The sequence below is a fragment of the Phaseolus vulgaris genome, chromosome 11 (genome assembly GCF_051622355.1).
Source record: "Phaseolus vulgaris cultivar YP4 chromosome 11, ASM5162235v1, whole genome shotgun sequence".
Lineage (NCBI taxonomy): Eukaryota > Viridiplantae > Streptophyta > Magnoliopsida > Fabales > Fabaceae > Phaseolus > Phaseolus vulgaris.
The window spans coordinates 8,260,402-8,273,427 of record NC_143508.1 but is presented as its reverse complement, the minus strand read 5'-3'; the positions used below and the strand labels follow the sequence as shown (position 1 = coordinate 8,273,427).

Sequence of the window (13,026 nt, the reverse complement as noted above, 5' to 3'; positions counted from 1 at the left end):
AATGATAAAAAGATTAAATTAGCGTATTCCTTTTTAAGTTTGAGGACTCATTATTTTTTTTTTTTAAATATAGAGACTAAAAATCAAATTTTAAGAAAAGTATAAAAAAAAACAGATTTAATCTTATACAATTCTAAAAATTCTGTGAAATAATCAACAAATAATTCTACCAATTAAAATTATGTAGTAGGGAATTAATTTCAACATTCAAATAAGAGTTTATTTTTCATATATGATAACTTTTTAGGCTAGAAAGCATATCCATAAATAATGTACAGTAATTTGAGTTATAAGAGATTAATTTATATAAATTGTTGTATATGACGATAAAAAAAAATCGTTGTTGTATACTGTAAATTTTATGATATTTTAATATTTTTTTAAAAATTATACTAATAATATTTTTTTATCAATTGAGCATATAAAACTTTTTATATTCATAATGTATAAAAACTAAACTCAAAGATTTATAATATCAACTATAAAAATTCCTTAAATATATTTTTTACAATAATAATTATAAAAACAATAGGTAAATTATTTATCGAATAAAGAATAATTTTACCTTACATACTGCATTTAATTTAATAATTCAAAATTTTAAAAAGTTCTCATTCTATAATTTACGACGCGTAACAGTGGACAAGAGATAAGAAAACAGAACACTGTGTGCTTGTTCTCAAACCATCAATGGCGTCACCGTTATCTTCTCTCTCCTCCACCTCTTCTTCACTCTTTCACCACACCTTCACCGGAGGCTCGAAGGTTCCAATTCCCTTCCCCAACAAAACTGCGCACTTTTTTGTCTTCGCTCAAAAGAAGGCAAAGAAAACTCGAAAGGTTACATAAAATTCCATGCTCTAACACATTGAATAAATAAAATTTCGTGCTTTTCGACAATTTGGGTGTCAAATTTGAATTTTGTAGCTGTACAACAAATGGGTATGCTTGTAATGTATTTGTACTTTGCAGCACTATATATTCACTTGGTTAGTTATTTGTGAAATCAGATTATTCTGAAGGAAGATGTGGCTGATGTGGGAAAGCAAGGGCAACTTCTTGATGTGAAGGCTGGTTTTTACAGAAATTTCCTGCTTCCTTTGGGAAAGGCACAACTTGTTACACCCCAGCTACTCAAGTAATGTGTCATTAAACCACCTAGGTCTTGGATGGCACACTAATTTATCTATAAATTTCTTTTCACATTTCAATATTTTGAACTAGTGCTTAGAATTTCCTTTTACGTGACCCGTTCATAGTAGAAATAATGGTTTTTAAACAAGCAGTAGGTTGCTTCATGCTTGGATAAGTTTCCAGAGAGTGCTGAATATGTCATTGTAGTGTCATGAGAAATATTCTGTCTCAGATAAGAGGTCGTTTGAGTGTGATTTATTTGTGTATACTGACTAACACGATTTTAGAACCTTCTGGATTTGATTGGAGAACAACAAAAAGATGACTTTTAGTTAAGAATTGTTCTAGTAATGACTTTTAGGAAGTTAGTTTTATCTCATCCATAGAGCTTTGATGTTTTGGGTTGGACAGGGTTTTCATGTTTTTTTTTTTCTTTAAGTGGTTCCTGCTGTATTAGTTCAATAACAACTGTTGTCATCTTGGATTGCCAAATGAAAATTTTGTTGTCCTCTTCCACATGAGATTGCTTTTGTGGCATTTTTATGATAAAATTTTGCGTTTGTGAGTGTAACATCTTTTATTTAGTAATTTGTGGATTTCTTTGTTTCAGACTTTTTCTGTCTGTTTCTTTTAGAGAAATGATATTTGGAAATTTAGGGCTAGCTTTATCTTTGTGCACTAAGTGCTGTTAAAATAAAATATGTTTGCCAAAGTTTTGAACTGAGTTTACTTTGCATTGTGTTTAGAACTCTTCATTTTGACCTTCTCTCTCCAGGGAAATGAAGATAGAAGAAGAAAGAATTGAGGCTGAGAAAAGACGGGTAATTTTTCCCTTTCTCCCCAATCCCCATTAGGAATGAATGCTATGCTGTTAAGCTCCGTGTGAAAAAACCTTGCATCAAGAGCTGTAAACTTGTAAAAAAGAGTTCTATATGACCGAATATACACATCTTTCAATGGTTATCCCTGTAAATTTTGCATGCAGGTACTAAGCGCTTTCTTTTTAATATCTGGTTATCTGCATCCAGGCAAATTCACATCTAATTTCATGATATCTTCTGAATTTATTAACAAGTATTTTCCCTCATGCACAATTGTTTTAGACATATGCTGTCTGTGTTTACCTTTCTGCAGGTAAAAGAAGAGGCAGAGCAACTTGCTCTAATTTTTGAAACTGTTGGGCCTTTCAAGGTGAAGCGTAAAGGTGGTAAAGGAAAACAAATTTTTGGAAGGTAAGATTTGTCTTGTGAAATTATGAGAAGTCAATTTATGTCCCTGTATGGATTTTGTGTCTAATGTTTGGATGCTTTTTAGTGTCACTGCTCAAGATCTTGTTGACATAATCAAGGCACAGCTTCAAAGGTACCATCTTTTCCAAAATTCTTTTATTTTGTTAGTATTATAGATGTTCTCTGATTGAGTACTATACTATACAGTCACAATTTTTCCTTTTCTTTAACGTGGCTAAAATACGCCGAGTTTCTAAATTTTGTGACAGGCTTCAGTAAGGTGTTTCTCATTTCAGTAATGCAGATGATTATTTATTTCATTTGATTCTGGAGCTTTCTCTGATTTTTGAGGGTTATTATTGTGATATTGTTTTGGATTAACTATTTGATATAATTTATTTATAGATATGACCCAAATTTCCGAAATTGTGATATAGTAATCCAATATCCGATGCCTAACTTAGGAAATTTCATATTATTTTGGACTGTGTATGCATAATATGTTTCATGTGATTTTCTTTTTTCTTTTCCCTTTCCAATTGCTAGTAGAAATACAATATAATCCAACTTTATCTATGTAAACGATCCATGCATAATTCTATGAATTCATTTGACGTGTCTCAATCTATACAATTTTCTACTTGATTCCAAACTTGTTGCTGTCTTCCATTTATATGCTATTTGATTACCTTTTACGGGGTATCACTTGAGCACGTATGATTTGTCGTAAATTAGTTCAATGTTCACACTTGAAATGATCTTCCTAGTTTTTGAGAATCAGTTGGGAAAGATCATATAAGTACATTCCACTGCTAAAAAAAGGGGGGGGAGATGAGTTGTTTTTCCAATATTTATTTCATATCTGTTTAATCTGATTGATTAGTTACTTTAAGATATGTTGTCCTGTGATTCATTTCTAGGGAGCTGGACAAGAGAATTGTTGATCTTCCAGAGATCAGGGAAACAGGAGAATATATTGCAGAGTTAAAGCTTCACCCTGAAGTTACAGCTAGAGTGAAGTTGAATGTTTCTGCCAACTAAAATCACTAATATGTTCTGAAGTTCCTTTGCTAAATGGACAATTTGGAGCTAGTAGTTTCCCTTTGTTCAAGGTGCATAACCATCTTATGATGATGAATATTCAAGCTTCAAGCAGTCAGTAATCTTGGAATCATGCCCTGACTCTTGGATGAGAAAGAGTTTGTCATAGGTCCAAAATGGGAACTGTTTCTTGTTTGAACATTTTTGTTTTTGTTCATACCCCATTCTTGAATGTTTATTGAATTTTTAGGACAATGTAATGCACTACTTTGTTGGTGGTAAAGGCTATTTTTTTTTTTTATCTTTCCTTGGTTTGGTGTGTGCAGAAAAATGGAATATAAAATGAACCTTTTGTTTTTCTGCACTTGATTCAATGATTATGTTTACATTCAAGTGTGGAGGAAAGGCCACTGATAGACTCAACTGTTTTTCCTGTTGGAGTAGATAAACGAACATGTAGAAAATTGCCATTTAGTGAATAAGTGGGTTAACTTCTTATTGACAATGCGATTGTCTATGTTGTTCTGATCATCCTGTAAAATTGTTTACTTCTTTTGAAATTCCATATATTTGTTTGAGTAAATGGTCAATCTGGTTGGTTTTTCGATTTATTGGATGGCACTATCACAGTAGTTATTCAAATGAAGAAAAAAATAATGTTCAAAGTGTAAATTGACAATCACATTTGTCTGAGGTTAAAAGAAATAAGGGTAAAACAATAATTTTAGCATAATTTAAAGAATAAAATGAAAATTAGATTTTTAAGGATTATTTAAGATATTTTTAGTTTCACAAACTAATGTGATAATGTGTACTCTTTTTATTCAAAGTTAAGGTGGTTTAGAGCAAGGAACATGAACAACATTAGTTTGGTCATTTACAAGCCAATCAGCTCGTTTTACTAGAAAATAAGAACCCTAATTATTGAGTAAAGTCTTATTGAAAGTTGGTCATACTATTTTAGTTGGACAACAGTATCAAAATATAGAACTCAGAATATGGGTAAACAAATAAAACTCCAAATACAGTAGGAAGAGAAAACAAAAAAAAATAGATGAAAAGAGAAAAAACAAATAAATTTAATGTTGCTGCCCAGGATCGAACTGGGGACCTTCAGTGTGTAAGACTGACGTGATAACCACTACACCACAGCAACTTAATTGATTATATATTAAATTAAAATTTTATTATATAAAGTTCTTGATATTTGAAAACAAAATTAGATGGATTTACTGTATTCGCCAGTTTAGCTTGCAATTGCACAACTGAATAATGTGTTTTTTAAAAATTATTTTTGTATTAACTTAATTGGCTACACCAATAATAAATACATTAGGTGTACAAAAGAAAAGCTAAATATAACTTAAAAGGAAATATTCATGTGTTCATCCTCATAAAATATACATTCAAAAAGTTGAAATATAAGCAAACAAATACTAACAATATATTCTCGTTTTAAGAATCGACTATTTTTTCCTCTAAATTTCTTATATATTTTTAAAAGATAAAATTGTAATAGAACTTTGAATCCAACAAATGTCGTAACTAACTTTAGTAATACTATCCTATTAAACTTGGATCAAAAAATTAACGTCATATATAAATTTGATATCAATAATAATCTAAATACATATTTATTATTGATTAAAATTTATTAAATGTCATAAAATTGTAAAATTTAATGATTGACACACTCATAATTTTACATTTTTTAATAAAGTTTAATCAATGATAAAAGTAGGTCAGAGAATATAATTTAAAATATATCACTAATACTTCTTCAGAAAAAAAAACAGTTTTTTTAAAGGAAAAATGACTTTTTTTAAAAAATAACATTTACTTTTTAGCCAGTGCTAAATGTAAGCACTGTTGTTGTTTTTTTTTTCATTTTTACAAACTAATAAGTTTTAGCCCACAAACCATGGAAATTGGTTTGCTACTGGTGATGGTGATTTTTCGTAATCCCTTTGACAAGCAATGTAGTGATCGAATCAAATTCTTATGTAATTAAACGTTTATGGTTTTAAGAGCACATGCATAAAAAAGAGTGTAGAAAAAACAGGAAAATGCAATAAAAGCGAGTAAATATAGCATGATAAATAGAGAATAAAAGAATGAAAACCAAGAAAGGAAAGGATAAATTTTTACTAGAAAATCTTTTTATGTCGAAAAGACTCTATAACTTAAAAAAAAAAACACACGCTTTTATATAAGAATTTAACTATGAATTATTATAAAAAAAGTATTAAACCTTAGTTCAATATTTTCTTCACATGAAACTTAGTTTGTGGTCTACTTTTGGTATAGTTATTCTTGACCTTTTTATTTAATTTTGAATTAAGTCAAATTTTAAACTTGAAATTAGCCAGTGGAATCATAATGCTTGATTTTTTTAATCATCATAATTAATTGGATTGACTAATCTAATTTAAGGTTTAATTACAAGTAACTCCTCTACCAAACTTAACGTGTATAATCGTTCAACATTTGATAATAAAGATTGGTGTATTGAATTTGGACATTTTGAAATGGATGAACTCACTATTATTATTATTATCATTATTCAAAAATAAACAAGTCCATTTAACACAGTACATTTAACACCTACAAACTATTTTTTATTATGCCATTTGTCTTCAATCAACCGACATGATTTTTACCGCCACAAAATATCTTAACCCTAACAAGGCTTCTTTTTTTTATCAAACAGATGGAGAAAGAAAAGTAGCTTAATATCCATAATTTTGTCAACAATGTCAAAATCTGTTCAACAGTCATTCTCACTTCTAGTAAAACTACCTTTTGTAAAAGCTAACCAAACCCCAAGGAAATGGATCTTTAGCACATATTCCACAAAGAGTGAAATGAAATGCCACTAATTAGTTAATGAAAAAGAAGGCAATTAAGATGCAGACCAAACACCAATTGGCATCTTATTAATGAATGGTTTTGGTTGTGATATTTGGAAACTAAACCTTGTTTATGGCCAAGACTGAACAGCAATAGGGTATTGATTAAGCAATTGATTAGTGGAGTGGAAATTAACTTAAGATTAGCTAGCTAGCAACGACACACAGAATTTAAGGCCGGCCAAATGCCTACTTTTCTGGTTATGGACAGAACAAGCCACATAGTAAACCAACTCATGCATTTGAGACATTTGTCTCCATCACCAAAACCTTGAACCAATGCTACACCAACACACATCTTCTCCAAAATTTCTCACCCACACAACGCATGATTCACTATATAGTTCAGTTAAATTCCTCATTCTTTTTCATCAAAAGGACATTGACATCTCAGCAGATATACCTCGGTCATGTCTTGTCGTGCCTGGTAATTGAGGATGGCCAATTTGGAGTAAGTTAGGTAGTCAAGTGAAATTTGTACACAACCCCATCATCTCTTTGTGGGAAATTATCTCACATACAGAATAAAAATCACAGCTTTCTTCATATAAACATAGTTGAAACATATATATATAGTTATATATATATAAAAATTGTAATTTAAGTCTAAGTCTAATTTGGTCTTATAAAATCGGTCTGTAGGATGAAATTTAGGATTTAGGGTTTAGGGTTTGTAACATGAAATTTACCCTCACTTATATACTATGAAATATTTTAATCTTTATACTCTACTCGACTTTTGTTAAAATAGAATCAAAATAACTATGATACTATATTAAAAAAATAACTTTAAATTTAACTAAATCTTATAAAGTCGATTTATAAAGTAAAATTTGTACTTATTTTTATATTATAAATATTTTAATTTTTAATTCATATGAGATGTTGAATAATTACGTGAGGAGGAATTAAAGAGAAATTAAAATGGGAAATTTAGAAAGCAAACAAAGTAATTGTTTGTGATATTTGAGAATGTAATATGATAAATAAAGTAGAGGTTATAAATATAAATGTAAAGTGGGAGGTTAGATTAATTTATAAGACATGGAGGGAACATCTCCAACTACATGTGCTAATGTCAATGAATGATATCTTCTTATGCATTCGGACACCTCACGCAATGTACGTGTCCACATGCTTCGCTTACCACCATTTCACCAAAACGTGCACATTACTAACTTTAGATAAGTGCCCACTCAAACTCACTTCAAACTCTTCTTTCATCTCTCTCTTTTTTGCTTAATTCAAGTTTTATCTCCCACTCTTTCGTTATTTGTATTTCTCAATATTATTTTCCGTGGAAGAGAGGAACTGAAATTGTTGTCACTCTTTCTGTCCTTTTCTCATCTTTGGTTATGTGAACTGCATAAATAATGGTTAAGTTTGTAGCTACAAAAGAGTATAAAGAGTAGTACTAACCAGTGGGTGATGGGTCCAACTCTAAACAGTGGACCATTCGTACAAGTCCTAATCAAATGCACTTGTGGCTTCAAAGTTAATAGTATCTTTCTTGGGAGCATCAACTTTGTATGGGCTCAAAACTTCCATAAGACAATCTCAAACCCAATTATTACTTAATCATTATATATACGTATGTTGAAATTTAAAAAGGGGTGTCACTAAACTAAATTTTATCGAGTTTATAAATTGTGAACAAATTAGTTTGTTAATTAGGTGAAACCTATTAGTTTAAAGCGACTAATCACTATATAAAGTGGTGGGGAGGATGAAATTAACATATATGGTAAGATATTTGGCTGATTCGTTAGTGTATTTTTTAAAAATAATAGTGAGTGAGAGAGTGGGAACCATATAAATTGAAAGATAAATACATGGTGATGGGCATGCATATGGTAGAGGCATATTTATCAAAGCAGTTTTGACAAATCCTTTATTCTCTTCATTAATGAAAGGAGTGGGAATGGGTAGTGAGTGTGAGTGAGAAAGTGATGTTTTAGCTTTATTGTAATGAAATCCAAAACAAGTAAAGGAACCTAATCCACCACTTTTGGTTATGGTTATGGTCATGGTGCTGCCAAACCAAAACCCTAGCTAGCAATGCCAAAGCACTCTCTCTCGCACATCGCCATCGATTATCCCCTCAAACAAGAACTTGCAAATACACCCAAATAATAAATAATTCAAAAAGAAATAAAATAAAAAAAGATGCCCTATGAACTATCACTCACTTTTCGTGAATGAAAGGCAACCACATCAACACTAACCACTTACTTACTCAAAGTATTCCAACTTGAACAAGTAGATCGATCACATATATCAAAATGGCAATTATTAATAAACCCAATTAGGAATAATAATCCAAAAAAATCGATAATTACGAATAATTGTAAATTAAAAATAACACTAATAATTCACATTGATATCAAAATAATAATTCTTTGTAATTCCAATCCCCACCCTGCTCTAATAAAGACAATCTACCAAAGCCGGAGTACCAACCAGCATCTGAGTTGTTACGGGAAATTGAAACTTGGCCTCCCGAATATCATCCTCCGGCGCCGGGAGGTTAAGATCCAATTGCAAGATGTTACGCGGCGGCGAAACAGTGGCGGCGACAGCGGTGGTGACGGTGTTAGAACTTGTGTCAACAGTGCTGGTGTTTGTCGATGCCCTATGCCTCCTCATGTGTCCACCCAATGCTTGTCCTGATGAGAATTCAGAACCACAAATGGAACATTCATGAATCTTACCCTTGCTGTTGTTGCCATGACCCAATTGAAGGGAAATTGGAGGACCACTTTTAACGTTATCCTCTTCGAACCGATCATACTTGGTAACAAACATGTGCTGCAATTGAGAGGGTGGTGTTTTTTTCTCTTCACCCACGAGTTTCGGCTTTTTGTGACTCGCCCTGTGTCCACCGAGAGCTTGAAACGAAGGGAACGTTCGGTTACACGTTTTGCACTCATAAATAAAGAACCCAACTTTGGTGTTAACCGCGGTTGTTGCGGCGGTGTTGGTGGTGTTACCGTTACCCTTTCCTGTCTTGACACCGTTACAATCTCCAAGACCATGATCTTCAACTCGTTGCTTGTGATGGCGAGGTTGATGACGGTGAGGTTCCCCTCCCTGGGCCAAGAGAATCAAACAATTTGCCATGTCTTCCTCTTCGCTCTCGTAAGTGGTGGTGGAGGAGCCACCGGAATTAGGACTGGAGCAACTAGTGGCGGTGACTCCAGTGGCGGCGGTGCTAGCAACGACGACACCAGAAGGGGACAAAAGCCTCATCCTTTTGGTGCGTTTGCCCTTGGCTATGTTGCTCTGGGTAGAACTGGAATTGGAATTGGAATTAGAATTAGAATATAACCCTTCCATCTCCATATCTCTCACCAAACTGAAACAACCCAAGTGATGAGAAACAAAGCCTCAACACAGCAGTTTTATATGTAAAACAATACCATTTAAGGTAAGAGAGAGAAATGTGATTACGATGTAGTGATGGAATTGAAGTGGTTATGTGGATATAAACATATATATATATATATATATATATATATATATATATATATTTGTGTGCTGTGAAATTTGGTAGTGAATGGCAAGAGAGAAGTTGAAGCCGTCTTATAACAGCTACACCCAAGTGGTCTGTCACCAAAATCTTCCTTGCGTTTCCAACCTTCGAAGTGTTACTAACAAGAAAACTAACTTCTTTCAGCTTTTTCACGCGCCTCTCTAAGCACTTCTTTCTACGCCTTCATCATGACCACACTTTTTTGCTTTCTGTTTCACTTCTACTTTATAACACCATCGTAGCTCAGCCTCAGGGTGTTACTTTTATGAACTAATATTTTATTTTATTATCTATAGGCTACGATTTTATACCTATTTCTTTTTCTTGTAATAACGGTAAAAACTAAAATAAAAACTCAGACTTTTCTTAAATTGTATTCAGTATAATGATGTTGGGAATGTGAAGGCTTGTGTTGTGATGTTTGTTCTATTATTATTCTTGCATGATTAATTAAGATCGTTTTTATTTGGCAATTAATGGCGAGTTTAATTAGTAGGAGTGTGATTAATATTTAGTGTATGAGTTAAAGTTGGGTTTAGTAGTAAGTTAGGTTGGAATTAGAGAAGGAGATTGATGGAACTGATAAGTAAGTAAGTTGTAAAGTGAAAAAAGGAAAAAAAAGAAAGTAAGAAGCGAAAGCATGGAGGAGTTAAAGAAAGAAAGAAAGGTTGGCGTTAACGTTTCAGAATCGGTTTCAACGCTCTCTTTTGTTCACACCTTTAGGGCAACTATTTACACTAACCTCTTCAAGGAAAGTCAGATTGCATCACGTCGAAAGCATGTCAACTTTCATAATTTAGTTCTCTAATCTCTCGTGTGTTTGAAGAAAAAAAAGTACTAATCCAAGTATAATGATTAGGGATTGAGGTGCCTTTCAACCAAATTCTATGATCTCAAATTTAAAAATGTAAGATAATAAGTGTGTATTTTTTGTTTTTATACTGTTAATTTTTTTTTTCATTTTTACTAAATATTATATTCAAACTTATATTTGAATTTCTAACCAAGTAAAATTCCTAACAAAATGGGATGAAGAGGTATGGATTTTGTTTTTTTATTTAAGAGTGAAACTGTATTTTATAATTCTATTAGGACATTATGTATATATAGTAGTATGGGGTTGGGTTAATAAATATTATACGAAGTAAGGAAAACACATGTAACATAAAAAAGAGATATAGGACTTAAGAACTTTAGGAGAGTTCCTACCTTATAATTTCTTTTGGTTAAACTTCATCTTCCGCCAAAATCTACATTGAGCTACAACGTCTTTACTAACAATAATTACTACAAAAGAAAATATTTTAGAGTCGGCTAGAAACAAACACAAATATTATGTTAAAACGTGATAAGCGTATGTCTCACATTGATTATTTGAAAGTTATTGAATTTTGTATTGGTCTATAGAAGGGATGCTAGAAGTAAAATATACCATGAAAAATTCAAAAAGTAAGATTGTTTAAAAAAAATAAGTTAAAAATATGAATGAAGAATGTTTGATAACTAAAAATAAATTCAAAGAATATCTAAAGATATAAAAAAAAAATCCATTTGATTTAAATTTAAGTAAATTGGACTAGTATAAAAAAAATTATAGTAACTTCTCTTTTATTTTCCAATTCTTTATATATATATATATATATATATATATATTAATATTATGCTTGTATTTCCACATCTCCTTTTGTTATTAATCATATAAAAAGTTTAAAACATTAAATTACTTTCTTCTTAATATAATGCAGAGCCTAATTTTCCTTACAGTTTTTAAATATAAGAACTAAAAAATAAAATTGTTGCTATTATAAAAACCAAATAGTATGGGGATAAATATTTTTCATTGTCAAATAACAAAAATTAAAGAAAAAAAACTGACTTTTTGAATAGATATTGTTAATGTCAATAAACTTATATCACGTACTAATTTTTTAATAAATGACAACATAAAAAAAAGTATGCTTAAGATGTATTTAATTGGAACTTCAAAATATTTTTGAAGACATTTTTATTAAGAAATATTGTAGTATTCGATTAATATTTTAAATATTTTTTTAAAAAATATTCAATAAATAAAGACCATCAAAGTTCCACAATATAGTATTCCATTAACATTTAAATGACTTAGAAAGAATAAAGTAGTATTCAAAATCATAAAAAATAATTTTTTTAATTGAATTTCTGTATTTTTTGTGTGATATCATTACCATAAAACAACTTCATACAAATGTATGAGACTTTTCTATACTTATTGTCATGACTTTTCTAAATATCAAGAGTGGTAATAATAATAATAATTTTCTAATTTTAAATATTTTTCTATATTCAAATAATTGTTTTATGCTATTATACTTCTATTATCAATTTTTTTATTGTCGTTATATATATATATATATATATATATATATATATATATATATTTAATCAATGAACATACGCTTTTTTTTTCTATTGACATGATATTTTTTTCCAAAACATGGTTCAAACTTACTTATAGTAAACAAATTGAAATTGGAAAATTAGTAATTTTATGAAAAAAAAAGAGAACAATTATAATTCATAAATAAAGATAGAGCGATTACACAAATTTTCTCATTTTAATAATAATTTATAACTAAATAATAATTCAAAAATATGCGTTTTTTAAGAAAGAATGAACAAATATATTAAAATAGAATATTTGAGATGTTCTAACCCTTATACAAAAGATGTTCCGAAGAGACAGGTTATCTGTAAAATATAATAGATTGTCTAACCAAAAAACACAATTGGCATAATGGTTGGCTACCAGAATTGGTTCCCAAAATTAGGGGTAACAAAATGGGTTAGTCCGACCCATTTTGGTTCGATCCACCATTGACTAGCTAAAAGCGAGGTGAGCTAGACTGACCCACCAAGGTTATATGAGTTGAAATTAGTAACTCATCCCATCATAGGGTGAGTTGGCATTATCATTAAATTTGGATGCATATCTAAATTACCTTTAAGTTCCACTAGTCCGCCACATTTACAACTTTTTTTTGTATTTTTTTTTTTTTGGACCTATTTGTTTGGTTGTAGTTATTGATATTACTTTTTGGACAAATGCAAGGAAGAACAATACAATTGAATCAAACTTTAATATTCTAATCAAAGAAAGTTTAATACCTAACAAAATAAATCGAATATCAACAATACTTCAATG

At 30.5% G+C, this 13,026-nt stretch overlaps 2 protein-coding genes and 1 non-coding gene across 3 annotated transcripts; 1 reads left to right on the top strand and 2 right to left on the bottom strand.

Moving 5' to 3' along the window:
- Positions 1-606: 606 nt before the first annotated feature.
- Positions 607-3,705, top strand: RPL9 (ribosomal protein L9). Its single transcript, XM_068625485.1, has 6 exons — positions 607-840; positions 1,011-1,138; positions 1,910-1,955; positions 2,269-2,366; positions 2,449-2,496; positions 3,284-3,705. The coding sequence occupies exons 1-6, from the start codon at positions 691-693 to the stop codon at positions 3,402-3,404; spliced, it is 591 nt and encodes a 196-aa protein (XP_068481586.1). The 5' UTR covers positions 607-690; the 3' UTR covers positions 3,405-3,705.
- Positions 3,706-4,487: 782 nt separating this feature from the next.
- On the bottom strand, positions 4,488-4,560 carry TRNAV-UAC (transfer RNA valine (anticodon UAC)). The gene has a single exon. It is a non-coding gene; the product is annotated as a tRNA-Val (tRNA).
- A 4,062-nt stretch (positions 4,561-8,622) lies between these two features.
- Positions 8,623-10,035, bottom strand: LOC137824294 (zinc finger protein ZAT5). The gene has a single exon (XM_068629872.2). It carries the CDS (start codon positions 9,653-9,655, stop codon positions 8,738-8,740), a length of 918 nt encoding a protein of 305 aa, XP_068485973.1. The 5' UTR covers positions 9,656-10,035; the 3' UTR covers positions 8,623-8,737.
- Between the last annotated feature and the right edge of the window lie 2,991 nt (positions 10,036-13,026).